The 21,999-nt window shown below is 35.9% G+C and overlaps 3 protein-coding genes across 4 annotated transcripts; 2 read left to right on the top strand and 1 right to left on the bottom strand.

Annotated features, from left to right (window-relative positions):
• The first annotated feature begins 448 nt into the window (after window positions 1–448).
• Window positions 449–1,479, top strand: LOC141397107 (uncharacterized). Of its 2 annotated transcripts, none has more exons than XM_073973028.1 (3): window positions 449–614; window positions 674–1,125; window positions 1,184–1,479. In XM_073973028.1, exons 1-3 carry the CDS (start codon window positions 548–550, stop codon window positions 1,373–1,375), a joined length of 711 nt encoding a protein of 236 aa, XP_073829129.1. In that variant the 5' UTR covers window positions 449–547; the 3' UTR covers window positions 1,376–1,479. The 2 variants fall into 2 exon arrangements, with proteins under 2 accessions (XP_073829129.1, XP_073829128.1); XM_073973027.1 differs by having other exon boundaries at window positions 456–614; window positions 1,181–1,479.
• A 3,503-nt stretch (window positions 1,480–4,982) lies between these two features.
• On the top strand, window positions 4,983–6,045 carry Not11 (CCR4-NOT transcription complex subunit 11). Its single transcript, XM_073976721.1, has 3 exons — window positions 4,983–5,381; window positions 5,444–5,749; window positions 5,817–6,045. Exons 1-3 carry the CDS (start codon window positions 5,118–5,120, stop codon window positions 6,018–6,020), a joined length of 774 nt encoding a protein of 257 aa, XP_073832822.1. The 5' UTR covers window positions 4,983–5,117; the 3' UTR covers window positions 6,021–6,045.
• Window positions 6,046–6,394: 349 nt separating this feature from the next.
• IntS1 (integrator complex subunit 1) lies at window positions 6,395–21,449 on the bottom strand. Its single transcript, XM_073976720.1, has 3 exons — window positions 19,853–21,449; window positions 18,798–19,777; window positions 6,395–10,407 (listed from the first exon to the last, which is right to left on the bottom strand). Exons 1-3 carry the CDS (start codon window positions 21,255–21,257, stop codon window positions 6,511–6,513), a joined length of 6,282 nt encoding a protein of 2,093 aa, XP_073832821.1. The 5' UTR covers window positions 21,258–21,449; the 3' UTR covers window positions 6,395–6,510.
• Window positions 21,450–21,999: the final 550 nt, after the last annotated feature.

Raw genomic sequence — 21,999 nt, forward strand, 5'->3', positions numbered from 1 at the left:
GATCCCAAACATTGCAATAACTACAGGGGAATTACATTACTACCGATCGCAAGCAAAATATTAAGCCGCCTAATTCTAACCCAAACATCTGACTCGGTCATTGATAAACTCCGAGAGAACCAGTTGGGATTCAGAGAGAATCATTCCTGTGTTGACCTTAACACTGTAAGAATAGTATTGGAGCAGTGCTATGAGCTTCGCACACCAGTATGAATGTCCGGCTTGACCCACAGACCTTCACCCCATACATTCCCCAACTATTCCCCACGAACCTTAACTTTCTATCTGAGATCTTATGGAATCATTTCAGCTATTTCGATGGTGACCAACTGTTTCAACAAACTACGGTGTGTCCTAGGTTTGCATGCTAACCCAAGCAAATCACTTTGCCACTTAAAATCCAAGTGACTGGGGAATCATTGTTTCATTATATAGGCCTTGCCATTTATGTCACTTAATAAACATTTTCTTTTACAATTTCTACTCAATATTTTTTCAAAATATATATTTTTTAAGAAATAAATTTCTTTTATTTTTTAATTTTATAATGGAAAATACAAAATCGCTAATATTACCGTGTATTTTGAATGCCTTGTCAACACGACCAAATCTATGTAAGTCTCATCCATCACATCTTAATTTTAGCCATATTTTTTAAACAATTTCTCAACAGGCGAGACTGTTGAAAATCTCGCCCGGGATATAAAAGATTATATCGATGCATGTAATGATGATGGAGAGCCTGAAATCAGCATGGCTAATGTCCGCAAGTATTTAAATGAGGCCCTGAATGTGGGTCAAAGATTGGGCGTATTTACCGTGACCGATGACAACACAATACGAATGCCTTTCAATTTTCGTCAACATGGTGATTATGCAATAACACCAGAGTTAAGGACTCAAAATGCCGTAGAATATGATGATGGTGCTAATGCAGAGGCAGAGGGGGATATGGAGGAGGAAGAGCAGATGTCACGAAGCGGAAAAAGGTCACAAAATGCTGGACAATATGAAGATGCTAATGTGAATGAAGCGGGGGAGGATATGGAGGAAGAGGATATAGAAGTTGAGAATATTGTTAGACCCAGGGTTTCGCAAAGAAGAAAGAAATCACAAACGAGAAGAGTAAGATTTTGTTGTAAAAAAATTATAAAAATTTAAATTTGATTTTCTTTCTAAGGAGCATCCTCATGAATTGATACAAAATGCTGCCATGTCTCGTCGTCGTAGAACATCAGCCAGACGTAGTGGTGCTGCACGACCTAGTCGTCGTACTCGTGTTGCCAGCAGAAGACGACGCCAGGCTCCTGAAAAACAACGTCCTCGTCGTCGTGCATCCCGTAGACGTCGCCATGCTTCACCAACTGAAGTATAAATTTCGTTTGTCGCTATTTTGCAAATTTCAGTGGCATTTGTGTTTTTTTTTTGTGTCCTTGAGATTGGATTACACTAATTAAAAGAATCTATTTGTAGAAAGAATCCTCTAGTTATTTTAAAGTATGACAATCAGAGAGGACTAAATACTCCTCCATTGAGCTGTACTATACAAAAACGGAGCCTCCACATTGGGCGCCTCAATAATGTAAGGACTAATTGCCAAATTTGTGTCTTGATAGGGGGTGATTTTGTAGACCTCAGTACTCTCATCATAGAATGACATATGGATTCCAATAATTTGAAGTTTACAAGAAACAAATCCCCTGAGTCTCAGTCACGGTGGGTGGTATGGTTTGCTAAAGTCGAGCGATGACAGCTTTTATGAGGACGAACGGAATAAGACACTATCCTTTGAAGCCACCAGGTCCATTGCGTATCCAGAAGGACTGCACGTTGACCAACAAATCCGATGGCAGAATTTAATTCAAAAAGAAACTTCCCGAAGGAAAGTTTCGCATCTTTAATCGGGAGCATGGTACAATAAGAAAGGTAGATGCATCGGCGAATTGCTACAACAAAGCAACTTTTTTTGTAATGTAAACTGTCAAAATTTTCGCCGAATGGTCTCTTGTTGTCTCGTTTTATCGCTTGTGTTTGTCTATAAAATGTAGACATGTTATCTCTTACTTACCAAATCATATGGTTTTTTGTTTTGATTTTTCATGGCGAATTCATAGTTTTTTGACGTTTTAGATTCGATCAGCTGGGCTGAGGCATCTACCTTTCTAATTGTACCATGATCGGGAGTCTAACTAGGCGTTTACACCAGACAGTTTGTCTTCAAATACAACTCTGATTTACTAACACATACATCATGGTACAATAATACAGGTAGCATTGTCATGCCAGCTGATGGTAACATAATGTGTCAATTGCATTGAATTTATGTCAAATGTTGACATCTTATGTTGCCAACAATTACCGGTGCGGCTACCTGTGTATTTGTACCATGACATACATACATTTGTCGTTTGTCTCCCAGCTGTCCATCATTTTTCCACAGACAGTAAGGAAGACAAATTTTTGGCATTTTTTTAAAAAATAGGTGAAATAATAATTGAAATGTGTTGGAAACAAAAGAACACGGACATAAAAAAATATGTGAACGGAAAACAAAAAGAAATCGACAATTTTCATTCAAAATTATAAAACTGTTTTTGCAGTTGTCGGGACGCCTACGTCACACAGGCAAGTTGTGGAATTTGACAATCAATACATGAAGTCAACTGTCCTGTCATGTGTAAACGCAGGGTAAAGGTTGTAACATTATATGATATGTTTGTAAGTTAATTTTTCTGCTTAATCTGGATCTGAGTCCATTTCCAGTTCTAAGAATGTGGCTACTTCGATGGGTTGTAACCACAAAGCTACTGGAGTTGAGTAGGTTTGACGAGGTAGTTGAAAAGGTGCAGTATGTCGTGCGTGTCTGTGCCGTATGCTGGGAAGATGCTTTGAACGGTGTCATCAATCTTTGTCATACAAGAATTTAGACGGTTGCACTACTCTGGTTTGTTATGACAGCTGACGCTCCTCAGCTGCAATAGATGGGGGATGTTCTCCGCGGATCGCATTCAGACGATAGTTTATGGCATCTGCGACAGCAGCCGTATGAATGCTATTTAAACCTGCTTGATAGGTTGATCTAGAGGTTATCCCTTGTAACGAAGAACCCACCTGACATGGGGAGTCCTTTCCACCATGTACTGATTAGAATGGCTCTCACGGTAACAACTGAACATGTACTGCAATGAAAGCATGCCATTGTTTGAAATATTTGATTAAAAATGTGCGGAAAGGGGTGAATTAAGTATAACGACTTCGTTAGGAACAAGTGTCGTTTAGGGGCACCTCTTGGATCGGGCTGAAATTTTTAGCATAGGTAGCCCATGGGACCCAGATTCCAACGATATATAATTTCCGGGGGAAGTCCATACTTCCCGAGATATGGGTCTTGACATTTCGGAAATTTCGTACTTGTAACACCTTTAGGTTGTTTAGGGGCACCTCTCGGATCGGGCTGAAATTTTTACAGTAGATAGCCATTGGCACACTGAACACAAAGATATATAGCTTTCCGCGGGGAAGTCCGTACTTCCCGAGATATGGGTCTTGACTTTTTTACTTTTATCACCATTATTTTTAAAACCTATGCAATATGAGACTCGTTTTAAAGCTCACGAAGAGTACTTTTCAATGCCCCTAATAATAATTAATGGCAATTAGATTTTCTAATAATAATTTATTAAGTTATTATTGGGCTATACGATCAAAACTCTCTTTTAAATTGAAAGTGTTCTTATGTAGCCGCCCTTCGGTCGTGGGTTTAAGACTTTCTCCTATGGACAGGGACAAAAGTGGGTTACGCGACCAAAACTCTCTTTTAAATTGAAAGTGTTCTTAAGTAGCGGGCCTTCGGCCTGGGTTTTAAGACTTCTCCTATGGACAGGGACAAAAGTGGACTACGCGATCAAAACTCTCTTTTAAATTGAAAGTGTTCTTAAGTAGCCGGCCTTCGCCCGGGGATTTATGACTTTCTCCTATGGACAATGACAAAAGTGGGCTACGCAAATAAAACTTTCATTTCAAGGTCGCGTGCATACAAGTACTCTCCATAAGCTTTAAAACGATGCCCATATTGCCCACGTTAGAATTGTAAAATGTCAAGACCCATATCTCGGGAAGTATGGACTTCCCCACGGAAAATTATATACTGTTGTATTCAAGATGCCAAGGGCTATGTAGTGTAAAGATTACAGCCCGATCCGAGAGGTGCTCATAAACAACCTAAAGGTGTGAAAGTTTGATATTTCCGAAATGTCAAGACCCATATCTCGGGAAGTATGGACTTCCCCACGGAAAATTATATACTGTTGTATTCAAGATGCCAAGGGCTATCTAGTGTAAAGATTACAGCCCGATCCGAGAGGTGCTCATAAACAACCTAAAGGTGTGAAAGTACGAAATTTCCGAAATGTCAAGACCCATATTTTGGGAAGTATGGACTTCCCCCCGGAAAATTATATATCGTTGTATTCAGGATGCCAAGGGCTATCTACTGTACAGCCCGATCCGAGAGGTGACCCTAAACGACATTTAAGCCAAAATAAATGTTTCTCTTAATTACGAATGGTGTCGTGGAAACGGGTTAATTTGTGTACGTATTTCGAGAGGCGAACAACCATGGTACAAATACACAGGTAGCCGCATCGGCAATTGTTGGCAAAATAAGATGTCAAAATTTGACATCAATTCAATGCAATTGACACATTATGTTACCATCAGCTGGCATGATAATGCTACCTGTATTATTGTACCATGCGAACAACGTACTTCAAACATGACATCATGGTACAAATACACAGGTAGCCGCATCGGCAATTGTTGGCAACATAAGATGTCAAAATTTGACATAAATTCAAAGCAATTGACACATTATGTTACCATCAGCTGGCTTGATAATGCTACCTGTATTATTGTACCATGCATGACATTAAAGAAATCACCAAACAGCTGTTGTGGCATATCATATTAACGTTATCATTTCAATGTGCATGCTAAATAATCAAGAAGAAGAGTGATTATTTTCTTTCATTTATTTTGGAAATCATTCTAAACATTGGAATCATTATTGCTCGTTTCCTACTTCCCTGCCAACAAATTTGTGCCACAAGCAGCCAATCATGTCTGGTGTTTTTGCTCCGGAATTCTTTTCTATTGCTCCTCCATTAATGGATTTTGAGCAGGAGTTGATATGGTTTAACTTGACGGAATCATTTAACCAAAAGGTGGAATATGATAAGAGCAATCATATTAGTACCAATACAAGAGAATTGATGGAGTTGGCATTTGTTCAACCACTGAATTTGTCGGATCAAAAACTGTTGCTAAATGAGCTAAGTAAAAATCCCTTTTTTGTCTATCAAATCCGTTTGACACCAGATAAGGTAAGTGGTTCTGCTAGATGTTGGCATTTTATATTCAAATTGTTTCCTCTTTGGTTTTACAGCTTCCACGTTTGGTCGAAAATAATCCTATAATTTCGATAGAAATTCTATTAAAATTAATGAATTCATCAGAAATTACAGAATATTTTCATGTATTGGTTAATATGGATATTACCCTACACTCCATGGAAGTAGTGAATCGTTTGACAACATCTGTAAATTTGCCAACAGAATTCCTCCATTTGTATATTTCCAATTGTATTTCGTCGTGTGAAAATGTCCGTGATAAATTTATGCAATCTCGTTTGGTACGATTGGTATGTGTTTTCTTGCAGTCTTTGATACGCAATAAAATCATAAATGTTAAGGTAATGTTTTTGTATTCACTTTTAATTGAAGCTATTATGGTTGTATTAAAATTTGTTTCTTTCTTAGGAGCTGTTTATTGAAATTGAAACATTTTGTGTGGTATTCAATCGCATAAAGGAAGCTGTTGCCTTGTATCGTCTCCTCAAGCATTTGGAAATGGGTGAATTACAAAGTACCACCACAAGTGGAGGTAATAATGGCGGCGGTGGTGGAGGTTCAAATACATCTTCGTCTTCTTCGAATAAAAGTGAAAAGAATTCAAGTAAATAAAGTGAGGAATAGTTAAGAAAGAAAATAAGTTTAACTTGGCATGTCTCGGTGGAAATTGTTGCTGTTGTTGCAGCAACATAGAAACATATGTACATAGAGGCATACATGATCTCCGAATACGGAATTCAAACTGTGGTGCTGAATGGGCGAATGTATTCCAGCCCCTCTATTAGGCATATTGAATTAAGAAATTAAGAATTATTGAATATGTTTCAATCTTAGTATCGCTCCCGTCAGATCATGGAGAGATGTCCCCTGAGGTAGATCGCCCCAAAGTTATATTGGGGCAAATTGTATCAAATTGTCCCAAATCTCAATAGCCGCAGTGTGCTGAGGGTGTTTAAAAACAATACCAAAACAAGAGTTCATAATTATTTGTTTTTTTTTTTTTTAGATTTATTCTTAGCCAAAAGAGAAAACATTAATTTCTAGAGAATATTTAAAAACTAAGTGTTATTTTCCCGCCCATTCTTCTTTCGCTCTATCCTTCCTAATAACCATGTTGCAACATTATCGTCTGTAATACCCTCTTAATTTGTGGACTTGTATTCAATTTCGATTTGAGACCTAAGGCAAAAGATACTGATAATATTTCAATAGCATGTTCCTGTAAAAGTAAACACATATCGGTTAGATTATCGATGGCTGTTGCAGCCACCGACGAGTTATCATCGCGTAAACATTGTATGTAGGCATTGAGGGTGCAACGGTTTACATCGGTACGCCCGGGATTGTGTTTGAGATGACGTATCAGTAAGATGAATGCATTCGAACGTATTTGAGCACTGGAGGAGAAAATCAATTCCAGCAGACGATCAAAAAGTTCGCTGAGGAAATTAAAACGCTTCGAGGTAAAACTTTCAATTTCTTGCAAGGGTCCCAAAATAGTATCCTCAGCACTGGAGTGTTTAACAATTTTAATAAGGTTGGCAAAGTGGGGTGATATGGACGTGGATTTGTTGAGGGAACCTGATATTGCAACTGTCACAGCTCCGCGGGAATTGATGTCTAGATTTGAGAGTTGATAATTGCTGGGTGAATCGGTGGTGCCGGAAGAATCCGTTTCCATGGGCGTAACATTGCCTGCAGCCGCCGTTGATGTACTTGGGCGATTATCATTGTTGTTGGCCGAATAGGAGGATTCTTCAAAATCAAATTCCTGTTTCACATCCACATTGTTGTTGTGTGAGGTGGAGGTTTTTTGTTGCAGTAATGTGATGCCCTGCACCAATTGATGCAGCGAAGAAATGGAGTTATAACGATTTGCCAGATCCATTAAAACATCCACATATTCATGTTGCTCTATAAAACCCAAGGCGGATGAGGGATTCACATTGATATAGGACTGCAACAGTTCTATGAGCTTGATTAGAATGTGATAGGCCTCCTTGACATTGCTATACTGCTGGAAGAAGGTGAAATAGCATTTCAGGGCTGACTGGAACTCCTCCTTGTAGATGTCATCAAAACAAATGGGTTGCAACAGCTCCAGCGTCCTTAGAATCTGTATAAAACGATGCATGTGATATTCATCGCGTATGACACGCAAACTCAACTGGCCACGTCCCTGAATTAAAGATGACAAAACGCCCAGCTGGCGAAGAAATAGGGCCGGATGTGAGGCCGCAATCTTCCTTATCAACAGCTCAATGTCACTTGACAGGGCTTCAAAGTCTTTTTTGGTAAATAAATTCCCCAGGCAGGTAATAAGATTCGAAGAAACCTTATCCGCCTGACAACCATTTAGATTTTGCAACTTATCTGTATAGGATTCCACTTGGTGGGAACGTATAAACTTGATCGAAGGATACATTAAATACATTTGACGCAGGACACTCAAGCGCAACTTCTCGGGACTCTTACACTGGCACACATACTCTATGAAACGTATCAAATTCCTCGTGTTTTTTCGGCAAATACGAAACAGCAGATTTATGCGACAGGATAGAATAAAAGGATACTGGGAGGCGGAGGTTTTCCATTCGATTTCACCCTCCCTCAAGATGAACTCGGTAAATGATTTCAGCTCTTGTTCCTTCAAATAGATGACATTGTCCGAGAGATCTGTTTTCAAAACCGTACGATCCCGTCCTTGCCACAATTTGGGATTGTGTATAAGGGCCTGTATAAAGTTCAGGACTGTGCTATAATCCAAATCATCTTCTTGGCTGCTTTGCAACAACATATATTCCAGACACGATATAAGGGTATTCCAATTGGATTCATGACAAATCCAAGAGAGCATATAAAAGCGAAAATCACCTGAACTTTTGGAGAACAGCAAAGGCAAATCTTGTTTTTGGAAATCGCAACACAGTTCGGGGTCATTGGCCACCAGCAGATCCACCAACATGCCATTGCTATAAAATTTGCTGGGTTTCAGGGACTTGCGATTGTTGCGGAATTGTGTGAGGACCTGTTGCAAGCTAAAGCGGGTTGGTTTAAACAAATCCATAGGTTTGGAAACTTCCATGGAGCTGGAAATTAGCTTTTGCATAGTATCGGCAAAAATAATGGGTTCCATTTTTGTTGAAAGGGATTTGAAGAGCGTTATATAGTGACTGTTCGATGATGGACATAACCTTAAAATTGCTCTGAAAAGGGCCACCGATTGACTTCCATCCATCAAAACATTAAGCAGCAGGTGTTCCAAGTTTTTGTGTTGAAGAATTTTCGTAATTACGCCGCTGGCATTTTTAACCTCCAACCCCAGGAGATAATGCAACACACTATGGAACTCATCCTTTTGGAATTGTTGAGGACACGACCAATTCAAAACTCTGTAAAGACGTTCTTCATTTCCATCCGCAACACCACCACCACCACTGCAGATGGTTCTATGTAACTCCAAAGGAGTTTCCAATTCCTCCAGTTCTATGGGTTCCATAACATCAATTTTAATTTTCGGATTATCCTCCACGGTCTGGGAGTGGGAATACAAACCCAATGCCTGCACCGTAAAGTGACCATTCTTAGCACCCCTTGCCTGTTGTATTTCAATGAGCTGCGCCAAATAGGCCTTGTTGAGTATGGCATTTTTGACCGTATCAAATTGTTCTATGACCGCATGATCCAATAGGGCCAATAACTTGGACATGCTGTTAATGGGTGTACCGAAATTTTGCACAAACAAAACAATTTGATCGGGTGTCAGTTCACGTATGGCGGCCTCTATTAAACGATCCACCGAGGATCTTATCATTTTCAATTTCAACCAATCGGGCAGCAGTTGTACCGGTTCCTGTGGCATATTCGGTATATAGGCAATGGGTACATTACCATCCACCGGGAACCAATAGTCTAAAATTGGCACAGATTCCGGCATTTGATTGCTACTATGGGTAAGCAAAATAATAAAGGCATGGATTATATTCAAATGCAACGGCAGTTGGACACCATCATTGAATTGGACCATTAACAAGTCGGGATATTCATTCCATTGATATGTCTCATGATGATCTCTTAGCTTGATGATGTAATTGTTAAACATTACAAACAAACATTTTAAGGTCTGTAAACGATTCTCTTCATCCATGCGGGTTTGCTCATCATATACCATGCCCTCATTGGAGCCATCTGTCAGGGGAATAATATGCTGGAACATGGTGCTACGCTCCACAATCAGCTGGGCCATATCAATGACATGATCCAACATATCCGTAACCGAATCATCAAGGGTATTGGCTGCAATAAACTGTATATAGGCCATTACCAAATCTGGACAATTTTCCACCTGGCAAGCTGATCTCAGTTGGGGTATAATAAATACCCTAACCTCATTGAAGTGGGGTATTGAAGGTATTGAACTTAGCAACCAATCATTGCCCGACATATCAGAACTTTTGAAAATGATCTTAAGGCCCCTTAAGGCCGACACCCTAGTCGATTTAACCGTGGAACACAATCTCCTAAATATATAATCCAATATTTCGCAGGTTTGCTTACTATACGCCGGATCCATGATGACATTTCTTAGGAAATTTACCAATTCTGCATCTCGACTATTTTCCTCATTGATAATGTTGGCATTGAACAAGAGAAACTCGCATAGACACTGCACGGGCAGATGATTAAAGTCACCATCACTATTTTGCACCAAATCCGAGAGCCAAGGCATTGATTGTGATGTACCTTGTCGTTGTATAATATCCAGTAAAAGATCCGGCTTGCGACTGCGACACAAAAGGTGGCCAATTTTTAAAAGTTTATTTAGGGATCTCAGTTGCTCCAAAACGCCAGCTGGTAGACGTCGTGCCACACCCATTGGATCCATAAGCATTAGTTGTGATGTTAGTATGGCATTTTCTTCGGTAATCACGGCCTGAGAGGTTTGTGCTGCCAAATACGATTCGAATTCGACAATGTGATCGCGTTCCATGGGGATGATCTGGAAAAGTGCCAAAAAAAAAAAAGAATTGTTAAAATATTTTTTGGAACTGTCAAAGAGACCAATAATTGGTTACGTGGTGGACAATAAAGTTGTCAATTTTATCGATGCATGTCCTGGTCAATATTGTGTTAATAATTCGGTTAAATTTGGGCCGATATTGTACCATTTTTTTTTTTTTTGTAAAAATTGGTCCATATTTGGCCAAATTGCCCCATTTTGGTCAATATTGCTCCATATTTTGTCAATTTTTGTCCCTTTTTGGTCAATGTTTGTTCAATATTGATCCATATTTGGTGAATATTGGTCCATATTTGGTCAATATGGATAGGTCTATTTTTGGTCAACGTTGGTCAATATTTGTCTATATTGGTCAATATTAATCCTTATTTGGTCAATATTTAGTCAATATTGATCGATATTTGGTCAATATTGGTTCATTTTTGATCGATATTTGGTCAATATTATTGGTCCATTTTTGGTCAATATTAATCCATTTTGGTCTATATTGGTCCATATTTGGTCAATATTGGACGATATTTCTTCAATATTGGTTCATTTTTGGTCGATATTTGGTCAATATTTATCCTTATTTGGTGAATATTGGTCCATTTTTGGTCTATATTGGTCCATATTTGGTCAATATTCGTCGATTTTTCTTCAATATTGGTCCATTTTTGGTCAATATTAATCCATTTTGGTCTATATTGGTCCATATTTGGTCAATATTGGTCGATATTTCTTCAATATTGGTTCATTTTTGGTCGATATTTGGTCAATATTTATCCCCATTTGGTGAATATTGGTCCATTTTTGGTCTATATTGGTCCATATTTGGTCAATATTCGTCGATTTTTCTTCAATATTGGTCCATTTTTTGGTCAATATTAATCCATTTTGGTCTATATTGGTCCATATTTGGTCAATATTGGACGATATTTCTTCAATATTGGTTCATTTTTGGTCGATATTTGGTCAATATTTATCCTTATTTGGTGAATATTGGTCCATTTTTGGTCTATATTGGTCCATATTTGGCCAATATTCGTCGATATTTCTTAAATATTGGTCCATTTTTGGTCAATATTAATCCATTTTGGTCTATATTGGTCCATATTTGGTCAATGTTGGTCGATATTTCTTCAATATTGGTTCATTTTTGGTCGATATTTGGTCAATATTTATCCTTATTTGGTGAATATTGGTCCATTTTTGGTCTATATTGGTCCATATTTGGCCAATATTCGTCGATTTTTCTTCAATATTGGTCCATTTTTGGTCAATATTAATCCATTTTGGTCTATATTGGTCCATATTTGGTCAATATTGGTCGATATTTCTTCAATATTGGTTCATTTTTGGTCGATATTTGGTCAATATTTATCCCTATTTGGTGAATATTGGTCCATTTTTGGTCAATATTAATGCATATTTGGTCAATATTCGTCGATATTTCTTCAATATTGGTACATTTTTGGTCAATATTAATCCATGTTGGTCTATATTGGTCAATATTGGTCGATATTTCTTCAATATTGGTTCATTTTTGGTCGATATTTGGTCAATATTTATCCCCATTTGGTGAATATTGGTCCATTTTTGGTCAATATTAATCCATTTTGGTCTATATTGGTCCATTTTTGTTCTATATTGGTCCATATTCGTCGATATTTCTTCAGTATTGATCCATTTTTGGTCAATATTAATCCATTTTGGTCTATATTGGTCCATATTTGGTCAATATTGGTCGATATTTCTTCAATATTGGTTCATTTTTGGTCGATATTTGGTCAATATTTATCCCTATTTGGTGAATATTGGTCCATTTTTGGTCAAGATTAATGCATATTTGGTCAATATTCGTCGATATTTCTTCAATATTGGTCCATTTTTGGTCAATATTAATCCATGTTGGTCTATATTGGTCAATATTGGTCGATATTTCTTCAATATTGGTTCATTTTTGGTCGATATTTGGTCAATATTTATCCCTATTTGGTGAATATTGGTCAATTTTTGGTCTATATTGGTCCATATTTGGTCAATATTCGTCGATATTTCTTCAATATTGGTCCATTTTTGGTCAATATTAATCCATTTTGGTCTATATTGGTCCATATTTGGTCAATATTGGACGATATTTCTTCAATATTGGTTCATTTTTGGTCGATATTTGGTCAATATTTATCCTTATTTGGTGAATATTGTCTATATTGGTCAATATTAATCCTTATTTGGTCAATATTTAGTCAATATTGATCGATATTTGGTCAATATTGGTTCATTTTTGATCGATATTTGGTCAATATTATTGGTCCATTTTTGGTCAATATTAATCCATTTTGGTCTATATTGGTCCATATTTGGTCAATATTGGACGATATTTCTTCAATATTGGTTCATTTTTGGTCGATATTTGGTCAATATTTATCCTTATTTGGTGAATATTGGTCCATTTTTGGTCTATATTGGTCCATATTTGGCCAATATTCGTCGATATTTCTTAAATATTGGTCCATTTTTGGTCAATATTAATCCATTTTGGTCTATATTGGTCCATATTTGGTCAATGTTGGTCGATATTTCTTCAATATTGGTTCATTTTTGGTCGATATTTGGTCAATATTTATCCCCATTTGGTGAATATTGGTCCATTTTTGGTCTATATTGGTCCATATTTGGTCAATATTCGTCGATTTTTCTTCAATATTGGTCCATTTTTTGGTCAATATTAATCCATTTTGGTCTATATTGGTCCATATTTGGTCAATATTGGACGATATTTCTTCAATATTGGTTCATTTTTGGTCGATATTTGGTCAATATTTATCCTTATTTGGTGAATATTGGTCCATTTTTGGTCTATATTGGTCCATATTTGGCCAATATTCGTCGATATTTCTTAAATATTGGTCCATTTTTGGTCAATATTAATCCATTTTGGTCTATATTGGTCCATATTTGGTCAATGTTGGTCGATATTTCTTCAATATTGGTTCATTTTTGGTCGATATTTGGTCAATATTTATCCTTATTTGGTGAATATTGGTCCATTTTTGGTCTATATTGGTCCATATTTGGCCAATATTCGTCGATTTTTCTTCAATATTGGTCCATTTTTGGTCAATATTAATCCATTTTGGTCTATATTGGTCCATATTTGGTCAATATTGGTCGATATTTCTTCAATATTGGTTCATTTTTGGTCGATATTTGGTCAATATTTATCCCTATTTGGTGAATATTGGTCCATTTTTGGTCAATATTAATGCATATTTGGTCAATATTCGTCGATATTTCTTCAATATTGGTACATTTTTGGTCAATATTAATCCATGTTGGTCTATATTGGTCAATATTGGTCGATATTTCTTCAATATTGGTTCATTTTTGGTAGATATTTGGTCAATATTTATCCCCATTTGGTGAATATTGGTCCATTTTTGGTCAATATTAATCCATTTTGGTCTATATTGGTCCATGTCTATATTGGTCCATATTTGGTCAATATTGGTCGATATTTCTTCAATATTGGTTCATTTTTGGTCGATATTTGGTCAATATTTATCCCTATTTGGTGAATATTCGTCCATTTTTGGTCAAGATTAATGCATATTTGGTCAATATTCGTCGATATTTCTTCAATATTGGTCCATTTTTGGTCAATATTAATCCATGTTGGTCTATATTGGTCAATATTGGTCGATATTTCTTCAATATTGGTTCATTTTTGGTCGATATTTGGTCAATATTTATCCCTATTTGGTGAATATTGGTCAATTTTTGGTCTATATTGGTCCATATTTGGTCAATATTCGTCGATATTTCTTCAATATTGGTCCATTTTTGGTCAATATTAATCCATTTTGGTCTATATTGGTCCATATTTGGTCAATATTGGACGATATTTCTTCAATATTGGTTCATTTTTGGTCGATATTTGGTCAATATTTATCCTTATTTGGTGAATATTGGTCCATATTTGGTCAATATGGATAGGTCTATTTTTGGTCAACGTTGGTCAATATTTGTCTATATTGGTCAATATTAATCCTTATTTGGTCAATATTTAGTCAATATTGATCGATATTTGGTCAATATTGGTTCATTTTTGATCGATATTTGGTCAATATTATTGGTCCATTTTTGGTCAATATTAATCCATTTTGGTCTATATTGGTCCATATTTGGTCAATGTTGGTCGATATTTCTTCAATATTGGTTCATTTTTGGTCGATATTTGGTCAATATTTATCCCCATTTGGTGAATATTGGTCCATTTTTGGTCTATATTGGTCCATATTTGGTCAATATTCGTCGATTTTTCTTCAATATTGGTCCATTTTTTGGTCAATATTAATCCATTTTGGTCTATATTGGTCCATATTTGGTCAATATTGGACGATATTTCTTCAATATTGGTTCATTTTTGGTCGATATTTGGTCAATATTTATCCTTATTTGGTGAATATTGGTCCATTTTTGGTCTATATTGGTCCATATTTGGCCAATATTCGTCGATATTTCTTAAATATTGGTCCATTTTTGGTCAATATTAATCCATTTTGGTCTATATTGGTCCATATTTGGTCAATGTTGGTCGATATTTCTTCAATATTGGTTCATTTTTGGTCGATATTTGGTCAATATTTATCCTTATTTGGTGAATATTGGTCCATTTTTGGTCTATATTGGTCCATATTTGGCCAATATTCGTCGATTTTTCTTCAATATTGGTCCATTTTTGGTCAATATTAATCCATTTTGGTCTATATTGGTCCATATTTGGTCAATATTGGTCGATATTTCTTCAATATTGGTTCATTTTTGGTCGATATTTGGTCAATATTTATCCCTATTTGGTGAATATTGGTCCATTTTTGGTCAATATTAATGCATATTTGGTCAATATTCGTCGATATTTCTTCAATATTGGTACATTTTTGGTCAATATTAATCCATGTTGGTCTATATTGGTCAATATTGGTCGATATTTCTTCAATATTGGTTCATTTTTGGTCGATATTTGGTCAATATTTATCCCCATTTGGTGAATATTGGTCCATTTTTGGTCAATATTAATCCATTTTGGTCTATATTGGTCCATTTTTGTTCTATATTGGTCCATATTCGTCGATATTTCTTCAGTATTGATCCATTTTTGGTCAATATTAATCCATTTTGGTCTATATTGGTCCATATTTGGTCAATATTGGTCGATATTTCTTCAATATTGGTTCATTTTTGGTCGATATTTGGTCAATATTTATCCCTATTTGGTGAATATTGGTCCATTTTTGGTCAAGATTAATGCATATTTGGTCAATATTCGTCGATATTTCTTCAATATTGGTCCATTTTTGGTCAATATTAATCCATGTTGGTCTATATTGGTCAATATTGGTCGATATTTCTTCAATATTGGTTCATTTTTGGTCGATATTTGGTCAATATTTATCCCTATTTGGTGAATATTGGTCAATTTTTGGTCTATATTGGTCCATATTTGGTCAATATTCGTCGATATTTCTTCAATATTGGTCCATTTTTGGTCAATATTAATCCATTTTGGTCTATATTGGTCCATATTTGGTCAATATTGGACGATATTTCTTCAATATTGGTTCATTTTTGGTCGATATTTGGTCAATATTTATCCTTATTTGGTGAATATTGGTCCATATTTGGTCAATATGGATAGGTCTATTTTTGGTCAACGTTGGTCAATATTTGTCTATATTGGTCAATATTAATCCTTATTTGGTCAATATTTAGTCAATATTGATCGATATTTGGTCAATATTGGTTCATTTTTGATCGATATTTGGTCAATATTATTGGTCCATTTTTGGTCAATATTAATCCATTTTGGTCTATATTGGTCCATATTTGGTCAATATTGGACGATATTTCTTCAATATTGGTTCATTTTTTGTCGATATTTGGTCAATATTTATCCTTATTTGGTGAATATTGGTCCATTTTTGGTCTATATTGGTCCATATTTGGCCAATATTCGTCGATATTTCTTAAATATTGGTCCATTTTTGGTCAATATTAATCCATTTTGGTCTATATTGGTCCATATTTGGTCAATGTTGGTCGATATTTCTTCAATATTGGTTCATTTTTGGTCGATATTTGGTCAATATTTATCCCCATTTGGTGAATATTGGTCCATTTTTGGTCTATATTGGTCCATATTTGGTGAATATTCGTCGATTTTTCTTCAATATTGGTCCATTTTTTGGTCAATATTAATCCATTTTGGTCTATATTGGTCCATATTTGGTCAATATTGGACGATATTTCTTCAATATTGGTTCATTTTTGGTCGATATTTGGTCAATATTTATCCTTATTTGGTGAATATTGGTCCATTTTTGGTCTATATTGGTCCATATTTGGCCAATATTCGTCGATATTTCTTAAATATTGGTCCATTTTTGGTCAATATTAATCCATTTTGGTCTATATTGGTCCATATTTGGTCAATGTTGGTCGATATTTCTTCAATATTGGTTCATTTTTGGTCGATATTTGGTCAATATTTATCCTTATTTGGTGAATATTGGTCCATTTTTGGTCTATATTGGTCCATATTTGGCCAATATTCGTCGATTTTTCTTCAATATTGGTCCATTTTTGGTCAATATTAATCCATTTTGGTCTATATTGGTCCATATTTGGTCAATATTGGTCGATATTTCTTCAATATTGGTTCATTTTTGGTCGATATTTGGTCAATATTTATCCCTATTTGGTGAATATTGGTCCATTTTTGGTCAATATTAATGCATATTTGGTCAATATTCGTCGATATTTCTTCAATATTGTTACATTTTTGGTCAATATTAATCCATGTTGGTCTATATTGGTCAATATTGGTCGATATTTCTTCAATATTGGTTCATTTTTGGTCGATATTTGGTCAATATTTATCCCCATTTGGTGAATATTGGTCCATTTTTGGTCAATATTAATCCATTTTGGTCTATATTGGTCCATTTTTGTTCTATATTGGTCCATATTCGTCGATATTTCTTCAGTATTGATCCATTTTTGGTCAATATTAATCCATTTTGGTCTATATTGGTCCATATTTGGTCAATATTGGTCGATATTTCTTCAATATTGGTTCATTTTTGGTCGATATTTGGTCAATATTTATCCCTATTTGGTGAATATTGGTCCATTTTTGGTCAAGATTAATGCATATTTGGTCAATATTCGTCGATATTTCTTCAATATTGGTCCATTTTTGGTCAATATTAATCCATGTTGGTCTATATTGGTCAATATTGGTCGATATTTCTTCAATATTGGTTCATTTTTGGTCGATATTTGGTCAATATTTATCCCTATTTGGTGAATATTGGTCAATTTTTGGTCTATATTGGTCCATATTTGGTCAATATTCGTCGATATTTCTTCAATATTGGTCCATTTTTGGTCAATATTAATCCATTTTGGTCTATATTGGTCCATATTTGGTCAATATTGGACGATATTTCTTCAATATTGGTTCATTTTTGGTCGATATTTGGTCAATATTTATCCTTATTTGGTGAATATTGGTCCATTTTTGGTCTATATTGGTCCATATTTGGTCAATATTCGTCGATTTTTCTTCAATATTGGTCCATTTTTGGTCAATATTAATCCATTTTGGCCTATATTGGTCCATATTTGGTCAATATTGGTCGATATTTCTTCAATATTGGTTCATTTTTGGTCGATATTTGGTCAATATTTATCCCTATTTGGTGAATATTGGTCCATTTTTGGATATTGGTCGATATTTTTTCAATATTGGTTCATTTTTGGTCGATATTTGGTGAATATTTATCCCTATTTGGTGAATATTGGTCCATTTTTGGTCAATATTAATCCATATTTGGTCAATATTCGTCGATATTTCTTCAATATTGGTCCATTTTTGGTCAATATTAATCCATTTTGGTCTATATTGGTCCATATTTGGTCAATATTGGTCGATATTTCTTCAATATTGGTTCATTTTTGGTCGATATTTGGTCAATATTTATCCCTATTTGGTGAATATTGGTCCATTTTTGGTCTATATTGGTCCATATTCGTCGATATTTCTTCAATACTGGTCCATTTTTGGTTTATATTAATCCATTTTGGTCTATATTGGTCCATATTTGGTCAATATTGGTCGATATTTTTTCAATATTGGTTCATTTTTGGTCGATATTTGGTCAATATTTATCCCTATTTGGTGAATATTGGTCCATTTTTGGTCAATATTAATCCATATTTGGTCAATATTCGTCGATATTTCTTCAATATTGGTTCATTTTTGGTCCATATTTGGTCAATATTGGTAGTATGTTTTCCAAAAATAAATTTGTTGCCTCACTTACCTGCAATTCTTCCTTGGTCATTGCCGATTCATTAAATTGATTTGTTATGCACATTTCCATCAACATCTTCATGGTGGGATAATGATTCCAACAGAATGCTCCAAATGTTGAGGGGTTGTGAGCCGATATCATCAGCATAATAAGCCATGCCTTCCAATAGAGCACCGTTATGGCTAATTTCGGCGGTTCATAATCAACCGGTAAATTTATATTTTCTGGATGATGATATTCCGCCATGTTAAAGAGAAAATCAATAATATCAAATTTATTTGCCTGGACCACAGGACAACTGGTGATGCGCATTGTTGATGCCCTCTTTATCAAAGATATAATGATGTCAAAAGTATCTGGTATGGTAAAGGGTATTTCCTTTGTAATACCAATAAGTATGATACGTATAAGGGTATCTTCATGTATCGGTGTTTCCGAGACCAAACGCAATAACGTTGTTCTCTCTGGCTCCGAGGGCCATTGATCATATCTCGAATATTGTTCAGCATTATCGAGCAGTAGCATTTTATGCAAACCATTAAAATATTCTGTGCCCTGTAACTTGAGAGCTGGAACAATTTCATACATCCATGATACACAATCCAATTGGATTTGACACATTTGATTATAGAATTTCAATAGAACAGCATTATTTGCTGCATTATCTTTGGTGACTCGTAGAGAAATACTTGCCTCCCGCACTTGCGGGGAAACGGACAACAACATACACAAACAAGCTATATCAACCATTGAGTGGAATATACGATCTCTAAACTCGGAGTTTTCAATTTGTTTATTCAATTCGGGGCGTCCATTAAGGAACACCTTGCAGAAGACCACAAGGTTAATGTCATTCCGCAGCATGCGCACCAACTCTCTGAGGAAAACACGTAAGGTGCGTAGACAATCTTCACGTTGCAATAGAAACTCTTTGTAAATTTCAGCCAAACATTTGGCTGACTCATCGGGAGCCGTTTGGAACATGGTGGCTAAGGAGGAAAGGTTACAAAAGAACACAATTAGTGAAAAAAATGCAATGAAAAGAAAAGATCTATGTAACTTACCCAACATTCCCATGTTATTTGGATTCCTTGTATTGGATAATTCATTTTGCACCACCAGTTTTAAAACAACATTCAAAATTCCCGGTTCCAAGCGTATCATTTCCTTGATGCATGCCATATAAAAGTTAATCAAGGGTTTGGCCTTTAAACGCATTTTCACCAAAATGGCCAATACTTCATGGTCCTTTACATGCTTGGCACGAACATTAAAACAAATGTACGACAAGAGCTCCTGGGCAAATTTCACCAATTTGCCATTGTGGATCCATAGCTCCAAACGTGATATACACAAATGACGTACCTCAACAAGCCCCGAGGTAATACAAAGAAATTTCAAAAAGTTCCTTGTATAACATTCCTGTTGTTGGCGTTTATTAAGCTGTTCTTTAATGGCCTCCGTTACATACTTTTCCACAATCCGCTCCGAGTCAACATAACGATTTTTGGCATCAAAATAGGTATCACTTCCCGTTAACTTAAATTCCGATGGTTTCACAGAACCACTTGCCTCGGAGTTATCACACGAATCATCATCAACATTGATGGGTAGATTTTGTGGTGTACCCGCCGTTGTGGGTGTAGTCATTGTTGGTGTACCAGCACCAGACGCCCCACCACTGCCATCAGATTGCAGAAATGTCAATTGGGGTTGTCGTGTTTTAAAAGCTGCCGCAATATTCTTTATGAATGGGGCGCACAAACTATTATCCGACCAAAATCGATCATTGATGGCATCATCTATATAAATCCTCATAAAGATTTCCGGCCACTGTTTTTTGTCACTATAGACACGCATCAACAAGTTGCATGCCAGGACATGGGAATATGAACTTTGTCTCATTTTCAAATTAAAATCTCGCCGCAATATGTGCAACAGTCCCGATGTGATAATGTCATTACTGAAATAATCCGGATGCACCTTTGCCAAATACATAATACTCAGCATGGCAATCATGTCCGGCTTGGATTTGGCATATGAAGAAATTATGTTCTTAATGCAACCACAAATGAGACGAACCAAGGTCTCGTTATCATGTTGCTCGGCTGCCGTTTGTATCGTTTCGATGATATCCACAGAATCACAATCGGTTGCCATTTGTTCCCATAGTTCATTGGATGGTGCAACTATGCCACCACTAACACCGCTGCCACCACTTCCATCAGATGATCGCACTGATGAAGATAGTTTCGGTTTCTTGGCAGCCAACAATGAAGATGATGTTCCGGCAGAATCCCGTTTACGTTCCACTCCACTGGATGTGCTTGCCTTGCTAATGGGTAATTTTGTTTTACTTTCATCACGACTGTATCCCTTCGAACCAAGAGCAAAAAATTCACTACCCGCATGAGAGGAGACTTTTTTCGGTGCTCTTGATGAAGATAGGGGGACTTTATTGCGATCCATTGTTGTTTTCTCTTCTTATGACATTTATTTGTGTTTTTCTTTATAAAGTTTTATCGCGGATGAAGTATTTTGCCTATATTTTGTTTATTTATTCGGGAAAATGTAAAAATCTCTCAAAGTTTTCGTCTCGTTTGACAGCCACAGTAAACAAGCACAGGAGATTAGTGTTGTCAATGTGGCTAAAATTACTCTATTTCAGCGATTTTTCACAGTGTTGTTGAGAATCGAAGAGTTGTTGAAATAATAATCAGCTGTTCAAAGTAGTGGTGCCAATTAGGCGATTTTATTGTTATAAAACGATTTATTGAATGAATAAATAATGGGCCAAATACATACGGTCCGTTGGGTGACACGTTGCGCGTTGAAAGTCGATGATCAGACTAGCAAGGCCCAATTTCGTTAAAGTTTCTTTTCAAGTTTCGTTATGGGTACTTTACACGATATGTTATTTTACATATGTGCTGTCACTTTGTATATACATTTTGTATATAATAAGTGACAACCCATACGTAGAAAACATATCGTGTAATGCTTAAGGGCTGTTTACACCATCTATCAATGTCATATGAGCTGTCATTTCTTTCACCCATTCGACATTCTCTATGTTTGTCAAAATTGACGTCATCCATACAACTTTCAATTTGTGCGTTCATAACTACAAGTGTTATTTTCGTATGACATAACCTATAAATATAAAAACAGCTGTTTTTGTCATTGTTTACATTTATTGTTGAGTTGCAAA

Source organism: Musca autumnalis, unplaced genomic scaffold (genome assembly GCF_047663935.1).
Source record: "Musca autumnalis isolate F117 unplaced genomic scaffold, ASM4766393v1 scaffold_3, whole genome shotgun sequence".
Lineage (NCBI taxonomy): Eukaryota > Metazoa > Arthropoda > Insecta > Diptera > Muscidae > Musca > Musca autumnalis.

Coding starts and splice junctions, on each gene's coding strand:
- LOC141397107 (XM_073973027.1), top strand. CDS start 548: ATGGAAAATACAAAATCGCTAATATTACCGTGTATTTTGAATGCCTTG. Junction 615..673: donor GTCAACACGACCAAATCTAT/GTAAGTCTCATC, acceptor ATTTCTCAACAG/GCGAGACTGTTGAAAATCTC. Junction 1,126..1,180: donor AGAAATCACAAACGAGAAGA/GTAAGATTTTGT, acceptor TTTCTTTCTAAG/GAGCATCCTCATGAATTGAT.
- Not11 (XM_073976721.1), top strand. CDS start 5,118: ATGTCTGGTGTTTTTGCTCCGGAATTCTTTTCTATTGCTCCTCCATTA. Junction 5,382..5,443: donor TCCGTTTGACACCAGATAAG/GTAAGTGGTTCT, acceptor TTGGTTTTACAG/CTTCCACGTTTGGTCGAAAA. Junction 5,750..5,816: donor ATAAAATCATAAATGTTAAG/GTAATGTTTTTG, acceptor TTTCTTTCTTAG/GAGCTGTTTATTGAAATTGA.
- IntS1 (XM_073976720.1), bottom strand. CDS start 21,257: ATGGATCGCAATAAAGTCCCCCTATCTTCATCAAGAGCACCGAAAAAA. Junction 19,778..19,852: donor AAATAACATGGGAATGTTGG/GTAAGTTACATA, acceptor TTTCCTCCTTAG/CCACCATGTTCCAAACGGCT. Junction 10,408..18,797: donor TGACCAAGGAAGAATTGCAG/GTAAGTGAGGCA, acceptor GCACTTTTCCAG/ATCATCCCCATGGAACGCGA.